A 26,675-nucleotide genomic window follows, 5' to 3' on the forward strand; every position below is an offset into this window, starting at 1 on the left:
TTGAAGGATCTATTAATTTTTAGAATGATGTTGCCAGAGCATTCCTGGTACCCGAAAAAGGACATTTCCCTGAGGAACCTCATGTTTCCAGAGAACTAGGAATGCCTTGGCAATTCTTTCAATTCTTCTTTCAAAAGCAACTATTCCATGAAGTTTTTCACTCAGCTAATGTCACTAAGGGGGACCAAAGGCTTGATATGTAAAAATGCAGACTTCCTGAGAATTCCATGCCTAGACAGTGTATAATTGATAGATAGTGCTGGACAGTCAGAGGAAAAAACTGTCATTATTCTGTCTCTTGACAAGAAAGGCCTAAACATTCAGTGATTTCCCCACCCCCAGTTATTATATTGCTGCAGAAAATCCTAGCAGATGTGAAATTAAGAACTGCATTAAGTAAGATTGCCTCAAATACCAGATGTTTAGTGTATGTTATTTGGGAGCAAACAAGTGTTTTATCATTTTTCATTCATCATAGTCAAAGACTTGTGACATGCTTGGCATTGTTAAATGTTATTTATGGGCATCCATCCATATATGTTCTGCTTCTAGTTATGATTGCTGAGAATTCATGATCTCAGTAGATTTTTGAGCTGCAAATTCTAGGAATCATAATCTCAATACATCTAGAGAAGATCAATTTGAAGAAAGCTAGCACAGTACTTACATTCTTAGTATAACCTTCCTTGAATGTTTAATTGAATAACAAGAAGTTGCATCAATAAATCTAACAAGATAGATATGTATACAAACCATCAATGATATAAATGGAGATACCGATGATACATAGATATAGGAACAAAGCAACAATACATATTTGAGTAATATAATTTTATTTAGAATATTCGCAAACGTCTTAACCTTCTGTTTAATCATTTTTTTAAACAGCAAATTCAATTCAGAAATGCTTGTAGAAATGTAATCTGAATCTAAGAAAGTTAAATCAACCCCAACCATATCAGAACAACCTAATTAGTAATAAATATAGTATAACCCACTCATTTCCAAATCTGGTTTCATAGCTATGCTTTAAGTAAATTGCATGAATATTGATTCAGTTACAGAGTGCTTTTTCTTTTTTGTAAACAGCCAAAGTCAGCATCAGACTAATTTTAATAGCAATTCTGATCTTTTTATGACTATTATTAAAGATCATGCACTGTTTCACTATATATCACTCAACCCCATTTGTTAATCTTCCTGCCTAATAGTGTACATAACAATCAGTGGGAAATTGGGAATATCCATTAGATATTTTGCTGACAAAAGAACTTCAGATTTCTAAACTCGATCACAAATCAGAGAAAGTGCTTCAGAGAATGAGAATTCTTGGTCAAAAGTAGGCTTTCTCTGACATCATCTGGTCACTGTAGTATCCTGCAATGGACAATGTTAATCTATCCCATAACTCTCACACAACAGTAAGACATTGTTTCTTGAACCATAATTTTTTTAAAAAAAAATAAACCACAAGTCACTAGCTTCCTATAAAACAAATGACAAACCATGCTTCACATACCATGCTAAATGAAAAAGAAGCATCATTGTGGTTTTGCATAATACTCTCGTACTTCAAGACATTTGGATGGCCAACGATTTGACGGCTCAGGGATTCTACTTAGAGTTTTAATGGAAGTGAACATCACATTTGGTGGGATGTTAATGCAAAATAGATGTGACCTTGTCATATATGTAGCCAGCATGGTTGTTGTTGTTTTTTTTCATTTCTTTCCACTGACTGTTCAAAGCAACAGATAGGTAATGTTTTCTATTATCTTGTTTTAAAATGTATCAAGTTTATGTTGAGGTTTACACTACACTTTCTCAAAAGTTAAGAAATCCCACTTCCAATTTTCAACAACTGAATTTTGCAAAGGATCCAAATGGATGCAACACATTAAAAAAAAAAAAAACAGAAGCCCCATGCAATCCTGAGAAACAATGTGTACCCCTTTCTCCTTTTGTATTTCAACAAACAATCCAATCCAAAATGGAACAATTATTTCTATGTTACAAATCATTATCTAAGTAATGTTTAAATATATCAATTTTGCATATGTTTGTTTCCTAGGAGAAAAACAGACGGCAAAAAATTATGGAATTAGTGTGGGTGAGGAGGATGGAATTGTATGCACTAACCCTATCCATGATCTTGGAGTCCGCAATGTGTTTTGTCAACTGCATTGGATAGTGGACATGCATATTATATACATCCAGAGGTGGTATTCAGTCGGTTCAAATCGGTTCACCCGAACTGGTAGCGGAAATCATTTTTTAGCCATGCGCATGCATGCAAGCCACGCACATGAGCAAAGCGCATGCGCAGAAGGCCATGTGCATGCATGGACGCATGCACACTCACATTTGTGAACTGGTATACATCCATAAATTCAGCTGAACAAGCAACACAATTCTTGTTGGCAAATGGATAGTCCCAGAGTTTTGATAGCTACATAGGATAGATATATAGGATAGGATACATAGGATAGGATATATAGGATAGATACATAGGATAAATACATGCATAGCTTCAGTCCCATCACTATCAGGTGTCAATTCAACCTGCCGTATAGTGTAAATAGCGATTATGAGGGGTCCTTGGTGCTGTTTGAACTTAGTTATTTTCTTGCAGACATTTTATTACCCAAACTAGGTAACATCATCAAGCTCAGAGAGCACGAAGGACCCCTCATTTCAGTTCTGAACTCCAAATATTCTCTTCTAACAATAACAATTATATTGGGTTAGAAGAGGAAGTAATTTTTTTCTTTGCCTTTTAAACTATAATAAGCTTATTTTAGGCTTATACAAAGCTATCATGCTTTGCCTTTCAAAATGGTAAGAAATTGAAATGATGCAGTCATGTGGGAGAGAGTTTTCAAAGCAAAGGAATTTTATCTGAGGATAGAGATAAAGGGGGTGTTGGTATTGAAAATGGCAGAAAATCAGGGGTGAAATTCAGCAGGTTCTGACAGGTTCTGGAGAACCGGTAGTGGAAATTTTGAGCAGTTCGGAGAACCGGCAAATACCACCTCTGGCTGGCCCCAGAGTGGGGAGGGAATGGGGATTTTGCCATAGCCTTCCCCTGGAGTGGGGTAAGAATGGAGATTTTGCAGTATCCTTCCCCTGCCACGCCCACCAAGCCACACCCACAGAACCGGTAGGGGAAAATTTTGAATTTCACCCCTGCAGAAAATCTGCATTTGCTGATACAGTTAGAAGCTGTTTTGGCCTGGGACTTCAGGTGGCCAAGTCATGCTTCATATCAGAAGCAAATCTAGTTTGCTGAGAAGATATCTGGCAAAACCCAATTCATATATGGATTATTTATCCTCAATACTTCTGGAGGCTGGCTTTTCTGTGCATGAGCAGGTTATCAATGTAACAAATAGTAAATAAAAACCTCGTTTATTATTATTCAAGATATTTGAGGCTTAAGAAACTTGAAAATTGTCACATCTAAGAACTGCACCTTTTCAGGGTTTAAAGCTATTGCAAATATACAGTTATACCTATATAAAGAGTATACTTTTATGTGTATATATTTCTTGCAATAACCTAAATTTACAGAATGGTGTTTTCCTAATCCTATGTTTCACTTTTCTCAGTATACAAAATGATATTATGCTAGGTGTTTACTAAAGTAGTCAGTAAAGCAACTTCAGCTCTGAAATCTTGAAATTCTAATGTAGTAAAATTATTCTGAGCAGTACATGTGAGTCACCCTTATTTCTCCTGAAGTCTGAAATCTTGTGCTGATTGAATTCTGCCATCTATTGGAAATTTAAGATAACTACACCCAGCTCTTGAAAGATTTTACATGAACTGCTTACAAATAAGGGATACTTGGCAATTAAGCATGAAGGGCCTCTTATTATATGAGATCAGACAGCCCATGGGCCACAATATTTCTGAAGAAATCTGGATTTCATTTATCACTAAATTTTGTAGGGTTATATTCTACTGACTTACCCTAAGTAATCTATTCACGTCCTGAAAGCTGTAACTCATACAATGTAGATCAGGGGTGTCAAACACAATTTCATTGAAGGCCGCATCAGGGTTGTGTTTGACCCAGGGGAGAGGAGGTGTGTGGGCCAGGGTGGGCATGGCCAGTTCGACATCACTCGTGTTGGGGGCACGTGTGGTGGCCTAAGCGTTCTGTCAGTGAAAACAGGCTCCCGAGCTCCATTTTCGGCTGTGACGGCCTCATGCAACCCTCTGTGAGCGAAAATGAAGCTCATGAGGACAGCTCTGTTTTCACTGGCAGAGGCATTGCGGGCCGGTCCTTTGCTGTTTCCAGGGTGGCCCCACGGGAGGCCCTGGCCTTGAGTTTGACACCACTGATGTAGATATTGTCTCAAGTTTAGAGTATTAAACTTTGGAGCAGGTTTTTTCTGATAAGCTTCATTGGACCTTCTGATTCCTACAGTTCTCATGATGTACTATTAAGTTGATGTTAAATGAGAGTATTAAATTCAACTAATGCTGAATGGGATGACATTTTCATCTGATTTATTTGATTTATATAGCTGCCCATGTCACATCAATATCCTGGTAATTGGCCTAAAGTCACCCAGTTGGTTTTTCATGCCTAAAATGGGCAGCTTATAATAAAATAGATAAAACAAAATGCTTAATATAAAATAAAAATCCATAGCAGCCAAACATCATAAAATAACCATCAACAAAATAAAGAGAGGGGCACTTTTCTGGAACCTCAAGCTTGGGCACAAAATTGAGCTTTTTGGGCCTTGCAAAATTTTCCCAGAAGGATCAGTTACATTGCTTGGAGTGCTTTACCTGGAATTATTGCAATCTAGTCTTCAACTAATACAAAGCACAGCACAGTCAGGATGATATCAAGAAAACCAAAGCATCCTTCTTCTGAATTATATTTGCTGCCATTTTGTTTTCTTGGCACAATCCTATAAACATTCTTCTGGATAGTTTCTATTCCCTTGTCCACCCCAACACTGAAATCTTTGGGAGAGATTCATTTATGGTTTTGTAGGTTCCTGGAAATCTCCTTCTGCAATCAGGAATACACTCCTACAGAATTGAAGTGTCTTAAACTATTTGTCAGATTTTCAAAAGATTCAGAAGAACGTGTCTTCTAAAATAGGATTTTGACTAATGATCAATTTAATTTTGATGTAAATTTTTACTTTCATATGACCAGGTTTTACAATAAAGCATCAAAAATTTGAGTTGTTGACAGCATGACTGTTCAATCAGTCAGTCAGGAGTGTGCACACAAGTGTTCCCCAGATAAAATCTGAGGAGCGTCTACAGAACAAGCCTGCATAGCCTATTTTAAACTTGTTTTCTCTGTTGTGTCAGGAAAAAAGACATAGTCCAGGCTGCCCAATGTATGGGTTTCCAGAATTGGAAGCATCAAAATACTCTCACCTATGACAAGAATCATAAAGAGGATGGCAGGCCGTAAGAGCCCTGGTGGCACAGCAGACTAAAGCACTGTTATTAACATCAGCTGCCTGCAATTACTGCAAGTTCGAATCTTGCCAGGCTCAAGGTTGACTCAGCCTTCCATCCTTTCTAAGGTAGGTAAAATGAGGACCCGGATTGTGGGGGCAATAAGGTGACTTTGTATAAATATACAAAAGGATGAAGGCTATTGCTTAACGCATTGTAAGCCGCCCTGAGTCTCCGGAGAAGGGCGGCATATAAATCAAATTAAAAAAAAAAAAGACAAGCAGACCCTTAAGCATTTCAGATGTTTACAGTTGTTAAGGCCTTAATTTCTGCCTGCAAAGCAAGTGACAAGCCATGTAGTTCTTTAAAGATGGGTATCATATGATATCAGTGTCTTGGTGATGATTAGATCAACATTGCAGGTTGGATGTGTATGCATATCTGTGGTCCGCAAAATCCTGCCAGGGGATTTTGACAGAATCACCTGAAATCATCTCCATTATCTTTGCCATAAGCTTAGTCCATTTTGTGCACTTTCAGAAATTTTTGGGAGGGAGAGTTTTTTTTTCAAGAGTTATCAATGTACTTGGGACAAGTGATGAAATCCAGTGAAGACAATATTGCAATGAAATCTGAACTCTTGCAAAATGTTAGAAATTCAGCAGTACAGATGCATCCTTTCAAAACCATGTTGAAAAATCAGGAAGTGAAATAGAAAAAAAGGATCTGATGCTCTTCTCACTACAGATGAAAAATCAGTAGGGGTTTGTCCTATCCTTAGCTGGAATAAAGAAGCTGCTTCAGACCGTAGATACTGGAAGCAAGGATAGTGGGAGGTAATGGAAAACAGCCAGGTGTGCTTCCCTTGCTCATTCTCAAAAGTAGTATTCTCAAAATTTGCTCTTCAGGCGAATTCTGGAATAGCACTAGCACTTAGACTTATATATCACTTTAACAGTGCTTTACAGCCCTCTCTAAGCAGTTTACTGAGTCAGCATATAGCTCCCAACAATTTGGATTCTCATTTTACCCATCTCAGAAGGATAGAAGACTGAGTCAACCTTGAGCCTGGTGAGATTCGAACTGCCAAATTGCAGGCAGACGGCAGGCAGCAGAAGTAGCTTGCAGTACTGCACTCTAACCATTGCGTCACCGTGGCTCATATAAGCACCAATCTCATACAGAATAAGCACCAATCTCATATAGAACATAGAACATAGAATAACAAGAGTTGGAAGGGACCTTGGAGGTCCCCTGCTCGAGCAGGAGACCATATACCAGGGGTGTCAAACTCGCGACGACACATTGTCATCACGTAACGTATCACAACTTTTTTCCCCTTCGCTAAAATGGAGGTGGCCATGGCCAAAGCGTGATACATCCGGCCCGTGGGCCGCGAGTTTAACACCCTTGCACTATACTATTTCAGACCAGTGGCAGCGATGGGGCATCCACAACTTCTGAAGGTATCATCAGCTTCATCAGCCTCTGCAAATGGAGTGAGACGGGGGATACTATACTTCAACTTGCAACCATTCATTTAACTATTGTCTGAAGTTACAGTACACCAAAAAATGTGATTTATGACCAGTCCTCACACTTGCAATGGTTATAGTACCCCATGGTCACATGATCAAAATTTGGGCACTAGACAGCCAGCATGTATTTACAATACCTGCAACATCCCAGCGTCATTACAATCACTGTTCGCAATGTCCAGCTTCCTACAAGCTGCAGGATTTGCTTAACAACTATCGCAAAAATGTTATGAAATTGGGCATGACTCACTCAACAACCATCTTACTTAGCAACAGAAATTCTGGTCCCAGTTTGTTATATGCTGGTAGCAAACACATGGTAAATTGAGACCAAGCTGAGAGTTTCTTCTATAGGTGCATAAAATCTGAATGGATTGATTACATCTGAATTTTAACAGAAATATCCATATGTTGAAGTTAATATGCATAGTGAGATAAAGAAAAACACGCATACTTTTGGCATTCTTCAGCAAAACCTAAAGTCATGTTTAAAATTTCAGGAATAAACATGAGATATACTCAGGGGTGCTATTCAGCAGGTTCTGACAGGTTCTGGAGAACCGGTACTGGAAATTTTGAGTAGTTCAGAGAACTGGCAAACTATACCTCTAGCTGGTCCCAGAGGAGTGGAGATTTTATAATATCCTTCCCCAAGAAGTGGCGAGGGAATGGGGATTTTGCAGTATCCTTCCTCTGGAGTGGGGTGGGAATGGAGATTTTGCGGTATCCTTCCCCTGCCACACCCACCACACCCACCAAGCCACGCCCACAGAACCGGTAGTAAAAAAAAAATTGAATTCCACCACTGGATATACTCCATCCCTTTTTTATATCATGAGATCATTCATTAGAGAACTAAACCAATGCTAAAGTTGTATGTAAAAAAAAATAATATTTTACTGTAACTGCTTAAGGCAATCAAAACTGCATATTTATACATTGCTAAAGCCATTCCTAATATGGCACCTCCAGATGTCTTGGGATTGCAGCACTGAAAAATTTCAGTCAGGTTGGGAGATTTTTTTTTGGGAGACCTTTTCCTGGCAGAAGAAGTTTCCTAAAAGATTATCTTCCCAGAACAGAGCATCTACTGGGAAGGGGGAGAAAGGGAGGGGGCTCAAAATGTCACAATTGTGGCTGCAAGCATGTTGATTGAAGCCCATCCCTTTTCTCACTCCATTCCCCACCTCCATGGATGTTTGCATCTTGAAACAATCAAATAACGAGAGGCAAGCAACGGAAGTTTCACAGTTGAGTAACAGCATTTTTCTTTGTTTCTTTCCAGGGGATGCTGCAAATCGGCAAAAAAGATTTAATAGGAAAGCAGGAAGAACTGGCAAGGGCCACTGGAGCATTTTTAAGATCTGCCAAGTGCAGAGAATACCATCCTTGACCGTTTTGGGGGGAAGGGGAGAGGAGAAGGATGGAGAGGGCAACACAACTGTCAGGTTCTTGAGTAGTAGAATTTGGTACTTGATATTTGGTATTTCTGGTAGTAAGATAACCTAACCAATCATGTGAAAAAATAAAAAGGTATCTTGGCTCCATTAATCACAGTACATAAAAAATAGTTAGCCTTCAACATTTATGCTTTTCTCAATTTTACAATATAATTCATTTACATTAAATATGTTTTTAAATATGTGTGTGTGTGTGTGTACACATATTTAATATAAGTACACATTTATATTAAATATATAAGAATATACACACATTCATGAAAAATAATAATATGTTATATCAAGGCAATTTGTTTGCAAATTCCATCTTCATTCTTTTCTTGGAAAAAGACATTCACAAAAAGCAGATAAATTTTTGTACTGTTTTTTAAAAAGAAATTTTCTAACTAGTATGGGAATGGCAGAAACTGAACTTTTAAAGGGAAAATAAAATAATCTGAAATTGTGGAGGAATGAAATAAAATAATTTTGACCAAGTTGCCGATATCTAATCTTTGTAATGTGTTTAATCTGGTGTTTTACTCTTCATGTAAATATTCACCCTCTGTGTTAGTTAGGGAAACTAGTAGTAATCCAATCTTCAGTGTAGAATTATTGACTGATAGATGAGTGTGAGACATCCAGTCAGTATCGCTTCTTAGCAACAACATAGATTTTCGTCAAGTATAGTAGTGTAATGCAATATTATTTCTGTAGATCAATTATGTAAATGAATCATATTAAATTTTAAATTGTCCTTGAACTGTTCAGAGTAATACTTCAGTCCTACTTTTAGGTGCTAAAACTTTATCGCATTAAAATGGAACAGATTTAGAAATGATTTCTTCTTTTAAGAAAGAGGCAGAGATGGGTTTCAGCAGGTTCTGACCAGTTCTGGAGAACCGGTAGTGGAAATTTTAAGTAGTTTGGAGAACTGGTAGTAAAAATTCTGACTGGCCCCGCCCCCATCTATTCTCTGCCTCCCAAATCCCAGGAGGAAATGGGGATTTTGCAGTAATCTTCCCCTTGATTGGAGAGGGAATGGAGATTTTACAGTGTCCTTCCCCTGCCACACCCACCAAGCCATGCCCACCAAGCCATGTCATGCCCACCAAACCACACCCACAGAACCGGTAGTAAAAAAATTTGAAACCCACCACTGGAAAGAGGGTATATTTTTATCATGATTATAACTATTATCTCTAATGTAAAATACTGGAGAAAAGACTATGATTAATATGAAAAAGATTTGAGATTTTATCTACTGTAACAATACTTGCTACTGGGGAACCATTACTTAGGAAAACATGGAGTAAGCTCCCATTCTCACCACAGCTCCTGCAAAGCTAACAGTTCAAAAGCATTCAAATGCAAGTAGATAAATAGGTACCTCTTTGGTGAGAAGGTAACAGCACTCCATGACATTATGCTGGCCACATGCTGGCGGAAATGTCTTCAGACTCAATCACCTTGAAACAGAAATGAGCAGCGCCCCTATAGCTGGCAACAAAGTTGTGGGCAAAGTAAAATCCGCAGGGACTTCATTACCTTTACCTTTATTTAATTTACAGAAGGAACTACCAAATTTGGCAGTCTGATCCATGAGAGACATGTGTAACTGTCTTCAAATGCTTCCCACTAGAGAAGAAAGCAAGTTTATAATTCATGGCTTTTGGAAGCCCCGTGGAATTTGTGCTACCCTCTCTACCCTCACAATCTCAGAGCAACATATATATGAAGTCTGGTTCCATAGCGCAGCTATTGGGAAGCAGCTATTTTATTACTGTTTATACCATTGCAGTGCTTCTGCATTTCTTGCTAGGTGGATTGTCCCATCCCCATCCATTTACAAGACACGACCTAGTCAATTTCACAACATCACCCCTTGCTTGCTGTAGCCTCCTCTGCTCTCCCCTCCCCACAAAACAAGAAAAGACAAATACTTGTCCATCCTGTAAAAGATTGTCTGTTCCTGAAATAAACTATATAGTAATGAGCAGTGGGTATGTGTTTGCAATCTCCAGTGAAGGTTTTATTCTTTTTGTCGTCACCTTATTATCTCTGAAATAACCACATTAGTATTTAAATAGCATTGCAAGCTTTTGCACATGCTCTGTCTGATATTGTGGATTCTCATTCATCCAGAGAGATTGCAGTTTAAGTACAGCATTTTGAAAGCTGATGCTGCACTACCAGCAGCTCCCTTCCTAAGCAAAGGAGTAAAAATGCTTGATTTCCCCTTCCCCCCCAATGAAACTGTAATCTATTTGCAAGGCTTGTTTTCCATTGGATCTATTGGCAGGTGAAGATAACTGACACTCCTATTCTTTGTCTTTTTTTAAGAAGGCAGATTTAAATCAAAGGAGACAGGTGACAGCAATTGCTAGACATGCATTGTTTACTAATAAAATAGAGGCTCCAGCTGTAGGGATTTCAGAATCAGTCATGGATTTTAGCACTTCATCGGTGTTCGGTCATCAGAAAGGTAAGATAGTTGTTTTTTCATGCTAGGATTCATTCATGAATATATATCTCCTATCCTATAGTTGTATTTCATGAACATGAAAAAGCTCTACGTTGTATAGGGAAATCTGGGGTAACATGAATTTCAAGTTAAATTGTCCGATTTGGTTTTCTGAACTTGTTGATTTTTAAAGCATTTTTTTTTCTGCAGTATGGTTTGAAATCAGCCATTTACGTCTGCTGCCTAAATTGTTAATTGAAACGGGTGTATTGTTGGAGTGGGGAGGAAACCTGGCTGTGTCTGCCATTTGTTCTTATCTTTGATTTATTATTTTCTGTGCCATTCAAAACCAGCCTCCTATGTTTTGTCGTTAGTAATCAGTTGTGTTTCCTGATCGTAATAAATTATTCTGAGACTACAAAATGAAAGTAATAGAAAAATTTGTGGCTGGAGTCATTATTTTCTTCGAATTATTTAATTTGGCTGTTTGGGTATATTTGAGTTAAAATACATAATTAAGTTTGCTGAGTCTTAAAATAAGCATACTTTTTTCTGGAACAATTAAGATGGATGTAGTAATGATCTCTTGGGGATGGGAGGTGATAATTTTGTTTCAGTTTTGTGTTTAAGATCTTTATACTACGTGCTCGATTCTATTTCTTATCTAACTTTTCATATAATTAATCAAAGGATTAAATTTCTACTGTGAAATAACATTACAGATTGATACTGCTTTAACTATCTTTATACTTCCCCCTTCACCCTGTCATTTCAACATTTTTTTGTATTTGTTATCTATATTGTTGTTTTTGGTGCTACTTCTTGTAGACTCTATTAATGTAGTTGCTAATATGAGCCATCAGGGTTCCTTCAGTTTCTCCATTTAATTCTGTCCAAAGGGCAATTTCATTCAAGGTTTTGGATTTGTCATGACATGGCTAAGAGTAAAGAGCAAGTGTACATACAAATCACTGAATCACACCAAGGTAATTACATAGACTACAATCTTTGCCATTTAGGACTCTATCTCCAGATACAGACTGTCACGCACTAAAAGGGAATTGACGAACATGAAAAGGATTTCTCTACTCCCAGTTCCAGAAAGCTGAGAGTCCCCATTCTCTGCAAAGTAGACCATATGCAGAACTGTGTACCCAATACTCCCACTGAGTAATCAAATGCAACTGCTACACCATTGAAATGTGGAAAAGGGATTCTTGGGCCAATATCATTTTATAAATTTCCTCCAACTACTCAACAAAAACTTCATACAACAGAATTGGACACATGGATTAATATCTGTAAATGTTATTGTTGTTTGTTTTTAAGCATAAATCTTCTCTCTTGGGTATTAAAAGAGAAAGGCAAATTAGAGAACCCAATCTTTTTTTATGGTCCATTGTCCGGCAGTCCATCACTGACTTCAGTATTTTCTTCATTGCATTGTTTTATGCTGGTGCTTTTTTATGATTCACCAGTACTTGCATATTACAGTACATATAATAAAGTTAGTTTGTACAAAATAAAAATATGTGACAACCATGCAGTTTGCATGCATTTTATTGCACCAAATATCACTCCTACTTTGTTTTATTATTTGTTTTTTCTGTGGCTCACTTCCTGAGGTTCCCAGTGGCTTATATCTATCCAAGAAACATACGGTTAGAAATATAAGCATTTATATTACTCAAGCAACGTATTTTCATGCTCCATCCAAATCCTCAACCTTACCAAACACAATCCTGAAGCCCCATGCCTGTTGTTACAATATGTGAATAATGGAAAGGCAGTGGCAGGGGTGTGACTAACAGTTAGGATCTTACGCATCTGATTTTCATACTTTCATATTAAACCTCCCCCCTTCCCATGCATGCAAAACATGTGTAAGGCTATTTATACAATCCAGATTCATGACCATTGAATAAACAGTTATGCACATGTTGAGGGGGTTCACTGGACCTTCTTATGCACAAGAGCAGCAAGAACAGAAAGGCATTGGAGAAAGGCATGGCAATAGAACCCTCTTACAGGACCTGGTAGACTTACTAGCAGAGTATCAAAGAAAAGTAACAATAATGCTTTGAACAGAGTGCCAACAGGTTAAAACCATGAGCTATACTTTTCTTGGAGGATAATTCCAAGTCCTTATGGAAAATATAAATATCAGATCTTTGAGAAAGTGGGAAGGCTAAAACTGTCTTCAACAGTGATTTTTGGTGACTCACATCATTGTAGGTGTCCAAGAATGCTAAATGTTAATGCTGGTCAAATCAGATAACTCATACAGTAGTGGCCAAAATTGTGGAAACCTTTTCAGAAAAGTGTATTTTCTAAAACTAGCTACCGTAATAACACCACTTTTTTTCTGAGTAGTTACCATAACATTATATATCAATGGAAAGATAATTTAATCAAGAATGTAATGCAATAACTTTTATGAAAGATTTGCTATTAGAATAGCAATTACAGTATAAAGAAGAAAAGTGAAACACGTAGAAAAAACGAGATGTACAAAATTATCACTGTAGAAAAATCTAGCCGTACAAAAATTATCACTGTAGAAAAAATGAGATATACAAAAATTATCACCATGTCAGTTAATACTTAGTTGGGTAACCTTTAGCATGAATTACGGCCTTACAACGTCTTCCCATGGAGTGAACCAAGTCTTTTAGTTCTGCAGCTGTTATTATGTGAAACACAGATTGAATGATTGCTTCTATTAACTGGGTTTTATTGCTGAGTCGCTTCTGACTAACAAGTTTCTTTGGTCGGCTCCATAGATTTTCAATTGGGTTAAGGTCTGGGCTATTCCCAGGCCAATCCAGCAGTGGAATATGATTATCTTGAAACTCCAAAAAAAAAGTGGTGTTATTAGCCATCAAACCTCAAAAATAAACTTTTCCCAAAAGTTTTCCACAATTTTGGCCATTACTATAGATGTTCCTGCTCCCCTTTCCCTATAATGCACAAAAGGAGATGGTTTTCATAGGAAATATATACCTTGTTCAAACAACCTCATGTTTTACCTGTGATTCTGCTAACCTTCATATCTATTTTTAAAAGGCCAATAACTAATGTTAATATATCCTGCCCACTCCCCACTTTTTTAAAAGGGAGATTTTTAAAGAACCTCCTGTTAGGTTGATTTAAGCTTTCTGCTCGCACCAGTGGTGGGTTGCTCCCGGTTCTGTCTGGTTCTTTAGAACCAGTAGTAAAAGCGGCAGGAGGCTCCACCCACCCGCCCGGACATCATAATTGACATTCTGTGCATGCGCAAAAGCTTCTGCGCATGCGCAGAAGCAGGAGCAAGTGAAGCAAACGGAAGTGCACGCTCCCATTGTGAACCGGTAGTAAAGGTAAGTAGAACCCACCCCTGGCTCACACCCTTTTTCTTTTGAATTGTTACACTGGCCAGAATTGTGTTATGGGAAGAAAAACAGCAAAACAGGATAGAGTTACATGGACATTCTGGGAGAGTGTTATGCATGAATGATTTTGCTTGTTCTGATTTCCTTCTCCTTTGTTAAGGAATATGTTTTATTATTGTATCGTAATAGTCATTTCTAGAAAATCCATCCATATGGCCATTAAAAGTTGGTCCTGATTTCCTGGCATGTACACAATGAGTCATTATCATTTCCATTGTAAAGTACACTAAAATAAAACTATATGAAAAATTATTTTGAGCTGAATTAATTAAAACAAAGAATAAATAAAGTCCACTCGCAGCAGAGAGTGATAATAAATTCCTGTATAATTCCCTCATTTCTCTAGATGGAATAAATTGTTACTTGTTGCCCAACCGGTAGAGAGCCAGGCCTAGCTGGATATTTGTATACAGTCATGCTCTTGGTGCCTGATTAATGAAAGCCCCTGCCAGTTAATTGAAGTGATAGAAGCTAATTACAGTATGTCCACGATGCTGAAACAGCAAACATAGGTGATGTTTTCATACGTATTTCCAAAGAAAAACAATTTATTCTGCTAAAGAGAAGTTCCTTGAAGGGGGGCTCCAGCATGAGTCCAAAAGCTCAGAAGACTAAACCTCTAGTTCTGGTGACCAACCCAGACTGGATCCTGCAACAAGTGCAACATTATCCTGAGACACGTATATTTGCCTTCATTCAAAGGCAAATCTATTTAAGTATCCTCTATCCGGTTCAAATCTGGTTTAAAGAATGGATAATATCAAACCATAGAAAAAGCAGGGGAAATGACTCAACGTTCCTTTTAATGTGAATGGGCTTATGTTCCATGTCATAGGCATCTACAATTGTTAAAGTGGGTGAAGAAAATAGCCTCAGAATATGGTCTTGGGTATCTTCTGTTCCATTCAGTGATCACTGGTCTATGCTATGCCATGAGGTTCCATCTCATTGCTTATGCTTTTAAAGTGTAAACATAATGAGAGAAGCCAATGTACATAAGGTGCTTCCTGCAGTCAAAACTATAAAACTAGTATTCCAATCCCATAAAGCACCAATGTGCATGGAGCTACTTTGCACAAGCAAACTATCCTTTGCAGATGCCATCCTGAAAATGCATATTCAGTGAATGCTACCAATTGTGTAGACCGTTTCTTTTCTTTTCCATGTGTTTATCTTTCAAGTGGAAAAGAGATAATCACACAGTGCACTCTGAATATGAATACTGTTCAAAGACCAGAGTACATAGGACTGGATTTCTCTAAAATGAAACAACATTAGTTGCTAGGTTACCTTTTGATTTAACTGCAAGGAAAGTATACCTTTCACTTGGTTCTAAAAAGGGTTGTCCTAAACTTGAGTTCAGCAATCTTGTTGTGGGTTTTCCCTATGCGGCTGCTATAGAATTTGGGAATATTTCAAGTAAAAAGAAACAGAAGGAACAAACTATTGTTTACTGTCCTTCTAACTCTCTACGCTTCTTCTTTTTCAAAGACCAGTAAAACAGCTCAAAAAGACAACAGAGACAAATTTAATTTAAATGTAATTTAAATTTAAAATTAATTTATTTTTTTTTTAAAAAAACCTGTTTAGCCAGACAGCCTTTGGCTAAAAATGAGATTTCTCTGAAAGACTCAAACAGGCAGAACTGAAATATTTCTGTTTGTGGAAAAGCAGGAGGTTCCAAATTGGTTCAGATTTTACTACAGCACAGAGTGCTAAGATCCAAGTTAGATTTCCTGCTTTACGCTATAAGTGGTGCTAAGGTACCTTTTCATTTAGAAGTCCCTTTCTCTCCTATATTTAGATCATGCAATATAGGTTCCTAGACTCAGAAGGAAATTGTGCTAACAGTAGAGAGAAGTATGAGGAAGGAGAATCCATGAAGATTATTTGGTTCCACAGATCTTCAAAGATGGCTCTTCTTGTTTCACTATTAAACATGGTTATTTACTTCTTTCTAAGAGACAGAAGTCTTCATTCTAATGCAAACATTAATTTTCACAGGCGATTCAGCAGAAGAAATTGACCTAACTCTGGTGTATCAAGCAGCAGCTAATGGAGATATTAATACTTTAACTACTGTCATCCGTGAAGATCCTTCAATATTAGAATGCTGTGATAATGAGGGTAAGGTAACTGATTCCTATGGTTTTATTGTTGTAGCACAAGTTTTGATATGACTATCTTCTATGTTACAGAAGAAAAGTCATGGGATATTTTAAAAACACTTTTATTTACAACTTCATTGCACAATCATTTACTATAGTTCCTGTCTAGTAAAATGTGTCATCAGTATAACAGACTTGAAATCAAAAGTGTCTAAAATATGTGAAATAACAAGGCGTTTATCAGAAATCATATGTCTTGAAAGCCAACACTCTCCATTGGCAATATGGATTTCCATATTTACTTCAGCTGCTCGTTGTAAGTTTTCTTTACAACTCGGGGGGGAGGGGGGACCCAAACGTTTGATGATGGCTTGCATTTAGACATGTATAGCCTGTCTTTAACATCACAATCACAACTCAGATTCAGCTAGAGAAAGGGTTTGGGCCAAAATCACCTAGTGAGCTCCATAACCTAGTTCCCATCAATCCAGGGGTGGTTTCTAAAAATTTTTACTACAGGTTCTGTGGGCGTGGCTTATTTTGTGGGCATGGCTTGATGGTCACGTGACAATTATTTAGGATTTAGCAGAGGTACTGGTCTACCAGGCTGTACCAATCTACCCATTTATTTTTGCAGGCACTGGTCTACTCATGTATTTTTGCAGACACCGGTCTACTCATTTGTTTTCTTTTAACACTGATTGGCTGTAGGGTGGCCCTTTGAAGCCCCGCGGAAAGAGTTTAAACAGGTTTTTTCCCTCTAGCCATCAGCTGGGACTCAGGAGGCAGCAATAGATTGGGGGTGGGGCCAAATAAAAGGTGAGAATAATGTGACGGGTGGGGGCGGGGGGCGAGGGGGCCAGAATTGGTTCGGTGATGTCATATCATCACCGCTACAGGCTCGGCGGAACCGGGAGGAACCCACCACTGCACCAATCCCATTCCAACACTCTAATCACCATGCTGCAATGGCTCCCCATTCTTGAAAAGGTATAGGACAGTGATGGCGAACCTTTTTGGCATCGAGTGCCCAAACCGGAACATGTGTGCATGCACACGTGTGCGCCAAACCCCCACAAACCCAAAGACCTGGTCTTCTGATTTCTAGCACATGCATGCACACTGGCCAGCTGGTCTTTGCGTGCACCAGAGCCCCGGAAACCCGAAGATCAGCTAGTCTTCGGGTTTTGGGCTCCAGCACCAGGGGTAGGTTCTACTTACCTTTACTACTGGTTCGCAACAGGGCTGCGCATGCGTGCTTGCTTTGCTCACATGCATGCACGCTCTTCTGCACAAGGGCAGAAGCGTTTTCATGCTGTCAGGGTCAGTGGGTGAGGCCTCCTGCCGGTTCGGACCGGATCACCTGATCCGGTAGCGATGGCGGCGGGTGGTTTGGAGAACCGGTAGCAAAAATCCCTGCCCCCCCCATGCCCAGCTGAGCCGCGTGATCATCAGAGGCTTCTTCTTTTTTTACTTTTAAAAGCATTTTTTCTACAACCTCTTCTGATGAAAAAATGCTTTTAAAAGTAAAAAAAAAAGCCTCTGATGATCACGCGGCTCAGCTGGGATCACCAGAGGCTTTTCAAAGCATTTTTTTCTGCATCCTCTTGGCCGAAGAGGTGGTAAAAAAAATCCTTTGAAAAGTCTCTGACAATCCCAGCTGAGTTCCCTGATCAGAGAGGCATTTTTAAAGAGCCTCTCTGACGACCCCAGATGAGTTCCCTGATCGGCAGAGAGGCTTTTCAAAGCATTAGAAAAAATGCTTTGAAAAGTTTTCTTTTAAAAAAAGTTGGCCACACCCACCCAGTCACATTACCCCCCCACCAAGCCACGCCCACAGAACCGGTAGTAACAGATTTTACATTTCACCCCTGAGCACACGCAAAGATCAGAAACCATAAGACCAGCTGGCGACAGCGCGTGTGCCTACAGAGAGGGCTCTGCGTGCCACCTCTGGCATGCATGCCATAGATTTGCATCACGGGTATAGGAGTAGCTATGCATTCTTTTTGAACCTTTAGGAATGCAGGTGCTTATTTGTCTATATCAGGGGTGTCACACTGGCGGCCCACAGGCCAGATGCATTACCCCGGCTCTGCAAAGGCAAAAAAGTCACGATCCATCACATGATGTCACATGATGCGCTCGAGTTGAACACCCATGGTCTATATTTTGCATCACAAATGGGGCGGCCCATCCTGATTGGCTGCTCATTTGTAGAATATGTTCACCTGTGATTACATAGTAGCAGTGATAGCAATGATACCTATCAAACTGCGAACATATGACACCAAATAACTCCATTCCTGATTAGTCTAATGATGTTAAGGGACAGAAGAGGCTTTGACCAAAGCAGGAATTGCAGCAGCCATAGTAGTCATAATAAATGCTAGGAAGCATTTAGTTAGCATCAGCTGCTTCCAGAGAATGGATACAAAAATGCTTTTGATTACCCAAAGCTAATGGGGTAAAAATTGGTAATGAGCATATTATAAAACAGGGCTAGAAAGCATTTAGCCTTTTTTATGCCCAATGTCTAATATTTATGTCCAAATATTTAATGGTATTTAATTTCAATAATTCCAAATGGCACAATTGAAAATATGTAATTACATTGAACATTGTAGCCACAGTAGCCAAGTGGTAATATACAATTCCATGCCAATGTGGAGCCAAGATTTCCAGAGTGTTTGAGGCATTTGAAATTGAGGAATTGAGGCAGTGGTGGGTTCCGCCGGGTTCCGCCGAGCCGGTAGCGGTGACGATATGACATCACCGAACCGGTTCTGGTGCCCCCTGCCTCTCCCGCCCCCCCACCCCCCACCTCCCCACCTCACGTTATTCTTACCTTTTATTTGGCCCCACCCCAAATCTATTGCTGCCTCCTGAGTCCCAGCTGATGGGCTAGAAGGAAAAAAACTGTTTAACGTCTTGCCGCGGGGCTTCAAAGGGCCACCCTACAGCTGATCAGTGGTAAAAGGCAGACCGGTAGACCGGTGCCTCCAAAAACAAATGAGTAGACCAGTGCCTGCAAAAATAAATGGGTAGACCAGTGCCTGCAAAAATACATGATTAGACCAGTGCCTGCAAATAGTTAAAAACCTGGTAGACCAGTACCTCTGCTAAATCCTAAAGAATTGTCACATGACCATCAAGCCACGCCCACAAAATAAGCCATGCCCACAGAACCAGTAGTAAAAAAATTTAGAACCCACCCCTGAATTGTGGTGTTCAGGCACATTAAGTCTGAATTCACACCTCTATTTTTAAGGTGGCCTGTTTCAAGGGGCAGCAAATATCCAGTTTGGAGATCATATACAACTGAATCACAGCTTGCTGAAAAACACTAATCAGTTAAGGTGGCCAAAAGACCATTGAGGAAAAGATACGTATCAGAGTTTTGTGGTAAGCCAAATATTACACTTATTAACAGGGGAAGCGACTCTCCAGTATGAAGTAAACAAATAAATATCTGGGTCTTCTTGATGCAAAAATAATTTAGGAAGAAAAAGGAGAAAGTGGAAGATTCTCTGGCTCTTTTTTCATACTACCAATCTGAGGTCATTTAAGAAAAGCAGAAAATGGGAAATTAAAGCTACACCTGTTCTTTATGTAGGCCACATACATAGCACCCATTAAAACCAGTGGTTTTGATTGCAACATTGCAACTGCTATCTTGACTGTGGTTTTCTTTTTTCTTTTAACCACACCCTGTGCACACTCGAGTCCTTTTGAACTTCTGGGTCACAATATGGACTTGCCTAGTATATACATGAAAACTGAAGATTTTAAAAAAAGGGAAGTAAACAAGTTTATTACTTCCCCTTGTCTGAGACAGCTCAAAAATCTAAGCACGGAAATAAGTAACTCTCCTTGCCCACAAAATCTGTGTGAGATTTGTCAGCATGTTTAAAAGCCCTGCCTGAAACAGAAACCAATTAGAAGAACATAAATAAACATGACTCTGCCTCGCATTTCAAAGTTTTGCTGTTGATTTGTTCTGTTTGCTCACAGCGATCCTTGCAGGCAAACCTGCTCTGAGTTCCCCAGGGCCGCTGACAGAACCACATCTTCAGTGCCTTCTGGAAGAGTGTTAGAGTGGGGGCCAGTCTAATCTCTGGCGGGGTGATGTTCCAGAGAGAGAGAGCCACCATGGGGAAGTCCCTTTTTCTGGGATGTCCCACCAGATGGGGCTGGGACGTGCAACATTCCTTGCCTCCCCACTCTAGTGGGTTGGGTAGATGTGACCGACAAGAGATTAGCAATCAATAAGCAATAGATTAAAAGGAAGATGCTGCCCAGGACAAATCGATGGTATATGAGATTCTAGAGTGGAAAAATAATGGCCATCATCCACTCCCTAGAGAAACAGAAAATGGTGTACCAGATTCTATGTGTTTATGAATATTCTCACCAGGAGGCTACATGTAGACTTTAACTAACAATGGGAAGAGTGTTGAACCCCAAGAACAAGGGTGAAATCCAGCAGGTTCTGACAGGTTCTAGAGAACCGGTAGCGGAAATTTTGAGTTGTTCGGAGAACCGGCAAATGCCATCTCTGGCTGGCCCCAGAGTGAGATGGGAATGGAGATTTTGCAATATCCTTCCCCCAGGAGTGGTGAGGGAATGGGGATTTTGCAGTATCCTTCCCCTGCCACGCCCACCAAGTCACACCACGCTCACCAAGCCACGCCCACAGAACCGGTGGTTAAAAATTTTGAATTTCACCACTGCCCGAGAACCCTATAAAACAGAATCTTGGAGCTAGACATATCCCTTCACAAGCATCTGGAGTCAGCCTAAGATTAAAGAAAAGAACTAACCTAAAATAATCTCTCTTTCTTATCCTCTTAAGGCAAACAGGGAAGAGACCACTTTGATACCTTCAAAGGACTAGCACAGATACACCACTGTATACCTAACCTACCAGAAAACAATCAATGTCATCTCAGGGTTATACCCCAGCCTAAAAGCTGGCTGTAGGTACATATACTGCAGGGGTGGGTTCTACTTACCTTTACTACCGGTTCGCAGTGGGGCCGTGCACACGCGCTCTTCTACACATGCGTTTTGATGACATTGTGGTTGGTGGGCGGAGCCTCCTGCCGGTTTTACTACCGGTTCTATAGAACAGGTATGAACCGGGGGCAACCCACTACTGATATACTGTACATCTGACAACTATTTGTTTAGCAACTATACAAAGTTATAATGGCACTAAAAAAGTGATTTACAACTGGTCCCAGCATGTAAGATTGTTGTAACATCCCCATGGTCACATGATCAAAATTCAGGCACTTGGCAACCAGTAAGTATTTACAATGGTGGCAGCATCATGTAATCGCTATTTGCAACTCTTCCAGCCAGCTTCCGTCAAGCAATCAATGAGGGAAGTTGGATTCACCTCATAACTGTGTCATTTGCTTAACAGCTGCAGTGATTCAACAACTGTGGCAAAGAAGATGGTCAAGTACAATTCACTGAATTATTACCTTGCTTAACAATGGAAATTCTGGTCCTAATTATGGCCATTAGTTAAGGACTACGCTGTATATAGGGAGGTACACCTGGTGGGAACCAGAAGAAGGGCCTTTTCTGTGGTGGCTCCCTCCCTCTGGAACATCATTCTCCCCAGAGATTAGAATGGCTCCCACTTTAATTCTCTTCCGGAAGGGGCTGAAGCAGGACTGGGGAACCCAGAGTCGGATGGAGCCCATTAAATGGCTCATGTGATCTGCTGGCGCCGGGACTCAGGGTGGGGGGTGAAGAGTAATTTTATTATGATTTTGTTACTATATTAATTTATTTGATTTTTAATTGGTTTTATTGTTTTTAAATGTGGTTTTTATATTCTGTAAGCCGCCTTGAGTTGCCATGGGCAAATAGGCGGCAATATAAATTTAATAAATAAATAAATAAATAAATAAATAAATAAATAAATAAATAAATAAATAAATAAATATACAATATATGAGTTCATATAGCCTGTTTTAATCTGTTTTAATCAATGAATACTTCTCATCAAGAGTAAGAAAGTAGGGATTCCAAACAAGAATTAAAGCCAAATTCTCCCACATTCCATAGTCTGCATATCTGAACATATGCTTAACTGTGGTTTACTTAATTTATTGAATATTTAACTGTTCATTCATTTTATATGTATCCCACCTTTCCTTTGGGGATTCAGTGTGGCATACTTCCTTCTCCACTTAATCTCTCCCAACAACGGCCCTCAGAAGGAGGGTAGGTTGAATCAAGTCACCCCATGAATTTCTGTGGTTGAATGTGAAAAGATGAAGTTGAAACTGGATCTCCTTTAATGAAAGGATTGGAGTAAAGGTAGAGCAAATTGGAGTAAGTTGGAGTTGGAGTAAATTGAAAAACTGCAAGGGAGATTTGGAAACACCATTATAATAAAATTAATCCAGATAATAAGTGGTATTGGAGTTTCTGGGTAAGTAACAGACTTATTATTAATATAAATTCTTATTTAAAAAAGAAGTGCTTGATATATCAATTAAAGTAAAGGTCAGAAGATCCTGTATTATAAGACCCTCTCTTAACTTTGGCCTCTTTGACCTTCATGTGGGCACAGCTATTGTTGCATTGAAGTTGGCTAATTGTTCATACATAAAGAGGAATAGAAACAACTTTGCTAGCTAAATCCCCGACAAACACTTGCTGAAACGGAACCCCAAATGTAGACAAGGGACAAGGTGACTACACAATACTGTACTTTTTGTACTATGAAAATGTTTCATGTTTATGTCATTTTATTTTCTTTCCAAGGCTCTACCCCTTTGATGCATGCCATTTCAGGGCGCCAACTTGATACAGTGAAATTGTTGCTAAAGATGGGAGCCAATATTAACACTCAAGATGCCCGAGGGCGCAGTAGTTTATCTTTGGCAACCTATCTGGTACAGAATTTTCTTGTCTTACACATTGTTTTGGGGAAGTGTTGAGCTAAAATAGAGAAATGAATATTCTTTTCTAGAGCCAGTAGTTAGGCCTAACAAAAGAAGTTACTAGTTAAATAAGACTTAGAAAATGTTGCTCAATTTTATCTCAGTTTATATATGTGTGTGTGTGTGTGTGTGTGTGTGTGTGTGTGTGTGTGAGATACACACACACACACACACACACACACACACACACATATATATATAAAACACATATAAAGTGTTTTATTAAGTTTTATTTCTTTATCAGCAAATCTAAATTTGATATATATATGTATATATTAATCTCCCAATGGGCAGCAGGGTGCTTGCTGGCTGCCTGAAAAAAAGCCTAGAAACTAGTGGATTGTGATTTCACTGAACTAGGGCTGCATAAAAATCTTGGTTTACGTAGGAAGAACCTGGCTAAAGAGAAATACACATAAAGGCCTACGAAAAGAAAAGAATGTGTGTGTGTGTGTGTGTGTGTGTGTGTATTTGTTTTTGTTTTAGCCAGGTTATATTTTGTATATATATAGTGTATATACAGTATATAGTGTATATGTGTATATATGTGTGTCTATGTATGTTTATGGGTACTTATATATTTTATTTCGAGAGTGGGCGACAAAATTTCATTTTTAATATATGCCAGTGTGTTCACAGTAAAAAAAATGGCAATAAAGATTATAATCTTTTTTAAAAAATATGAACCACATATTATTTTTGAAGTAAAATATTTATTTTGTCCAATAAAGACAACCCTATATTTAGTTTAATTGCCTCTTCTATGAGAGAAAGTGAAAGAGACAAAAACAGAGAGAAATAGTTTCTCAAAATATGTATAATGTATTATTTTAGTCACGGAGCTTCACTGGAAATACATTCCGTTTCTTTCTCTTGGGTGGAGTGCAGAAGTAATTCAGATCTTTTCTATCCACACTCTATTGTCAACAGCACTGACTACCTATAGACTGAAATGTCTATTCTCCCAATACTCCAGTGCCCCAAAAATGTCCTTCTGTAGACCAGTCAAATAAATCTACATGGGAAGAAAAGGACAAAGCCTCCCTCAACTTACTGCAGTAGCTCTGACCAGTCAGATTGCATAGGATTTATTTTTAATCCTACAGTAAAAACAACAGTGAACAAAATATGAGAAAGATCAGCCAGTCAGTCACCACAATGGTATTTAAGGTATCAGACTACGATAACAATTATCCAGTAAACAGGATACGGCCTTGGTTTGTGGAGTTATCTAACACTAGACAATGCATTAGTTAACTTGCTCTATGTGGTACCACATTGGCCATGGGGTAACATGAATGTGCCCACTAATTTGGGGAAGAAGGATAGAAATTCAATGCAGAATCTTTACTCAGTCCCCAAGATTTTCTAAGTAAATGAAACTTCGTTCTATTTTCAGGGATGGCTTGAGGGTTGTGTTAGCCTGCTAAGAAATGGAGCCAGACAGAACATCCCAGATAAAAATGGAAGATTACCCTTACATGCTGCCACTGCTGATCCCAACATCAGGTATCCTTCTTGAAGCTACTCAGAGATAATTTTTTTAATAGTGTTCCCTAATACAAGTTTTTGTATTGCATCAGTAACATTACCTCCCCTAGGCAATCCATACAGTAGAGTAAGATGAGAATTCCATTAGATTCTACCCAATCAAAATATTAATCAGCTTTTCTATTAGTCTTAAGCATCCTGGGATATCAATTAAACAGATAAAGAATTGCAGAATTTCATAGCTATCTGGCTGTTAATGTACTAGGAGTTTGGAGCAATTGATCTCAGGCATTTATCCTCCCTTTCTTTTTGTTCAGAGAAATCTGTGAGGCTGTTAATCAGGGTATGGCCAAGAGACATCCATGTGTAACCCCCATTTTATTTTAACTGTTACTCCTTGGTGGCACAGTGGTTAGAGTGCAGTGCTGCAGGCTACTTCTGCTGACTGCCGACTGACTGCAATTTGGCAATTCAAATCAGACCAGGCTCAAGGTTGACTCAACCTTCCATCCTTAGTGAGTAAAATTGTTGGGGGCAATATGCTGACACTGTAAACCACTTAGAGAGGCTGTAAAGCACTGTGAAGCGGTATATATGTCTAACTGCTATTGCTAGTGCTACTCCACATCTGCAATGTGTGCAATCAACATCAACATACTGCCTAAATGCACAAGTCAGACGGTTCTTGCAAAAGCACAAATACAAATACATTTTAAATGCCTTATTTTCTCCAGTTAAAGAAAGATTATGTGAGAGAGGATCAAAAAGCACTCCCCCCATTAAATATAAATTTTCAGCACTGCCACAGAAGTGATTATATAACTTTATAGTTCTGTTTTTAAAGGGTAATGTTATCCAAGCTTAATTTAGATATACATTTTTTTAAAAAGCAGTTTTTAAATACACCCATATGGCTAGCAACATTACCAGCAACCATCGGCAAACTTCTGCAAAAGTTTGCAATTGTCCTAACTACAACTATGATCCAGAGATGGTATTCAGCAGGTTCTGACCAATTCTGGAGAACCGGTAGCGGAAATTTTGAGTAGTTCAGAGAACCGGTAAATACTACCTCTGACTGGCCCTGCCCCCATCTATTCTCTGCCTCCCAAGTCCCAGCTGATCAGGAGGAAATGCGGATTTCCTTCCCTTGGAGTGGGGAGGGACTGGAGATTTTACAGTATCCTTCCCCTGCCACGCCCACCAAGCCACGCCTACCAAGCCATGCCACGCCTACCAAGCCACGCCCACAGAACCAATAGTAAAAAAATTTGAATCCCATCACTGCTATGATCCTATCACTTGATGAATGAGAGAAACTTTGTCAATGCCAATCTAGCTGGGACAAGCACAGCTACAAACTATAAGTAGGAAAGGAATTAACCAGTATTAACCAGAGATAAAAACTTGGTACCATCCAGATCTTTTGGACCTGAACTCTCTTCAGTTCCAGCCAGCATGATTAAGAGCAAAAGATGTAGAAGTTACTGACCAATATGTTCCATTTGCCTGGTATTATTTATTTAATTCTATGCACATTAGGACTTAAATTTAATCTGTGCACTTTTATTTTACATACATACTGTATACATCAAATTTTGAGAGATATGCCAAAAATAAAATTTAGAAGAAATGTTTGATAAAAGATAGATGATAGAGGAATGGATGAAAATTACATGTGCAGCCATACATGATGCTTAATTCACTGTTTGCACCTACATCTCAGTTTTTCTTAGTGTCATCGGCATTTTGTTAATTTCCTGTCATTTTCATTTTTCTTTCTGTATCAGTTGAACAGTA

General features: G+C 38.9%; 1 protein-coding gene across 1 annotated transcript in view; it reads left to right on the forward strand.

Moving 5' to 3' along the window:
• Positions 1 to 10,849: 10,849 nt before the first annotated feature.
• The window catches only part of ANKRD55 (ankyrin repeat domain 55), a 32,068-nt gene continuing 16,242 nt past the window's right edge, over positions 10,850 to 26,675 (forward strand). Inside the window, exons 1-4 of the mRNA XM_070935877.1 lie at positions 10,850 to 10,898; positions 16,313 to 16,435; positions 23,206 to 23,336; positions 24,784 to 24,893. Coding sequence (XP_070791978.1) covers positions 10,859 to 10,898; positions 16,313 to 16,435; positions 23,206 to 23,336; positions 24,784 to 24,893 — 404 coding nt within the window. The 5' untranslated portion in view covers positions 10,850 to 10,858. The remainder of the gene's footprint in view (positions 10,899 to 16,312; positions 16,436 to 23,205; positions 23,337 to 24,783; positions 24,894 to 26,675) is intronic.

This window comes from Pituophis catenifer, unplaced genomic scaffold, assembly GCF_029215685.1.
Source record: "Pituophis catenifer annectens isolate HBS135680 unplaced genomic scaffold, rPitCat1.0.hap2 SCAF_2, whole genome shotgun sequence".
Taxonomy (NCBI): Eukaryota; Metazoa; Chordata; class Lepidosauria; order Squamata; family Colubridae; genus Pituophis; species Pituophis catenifer.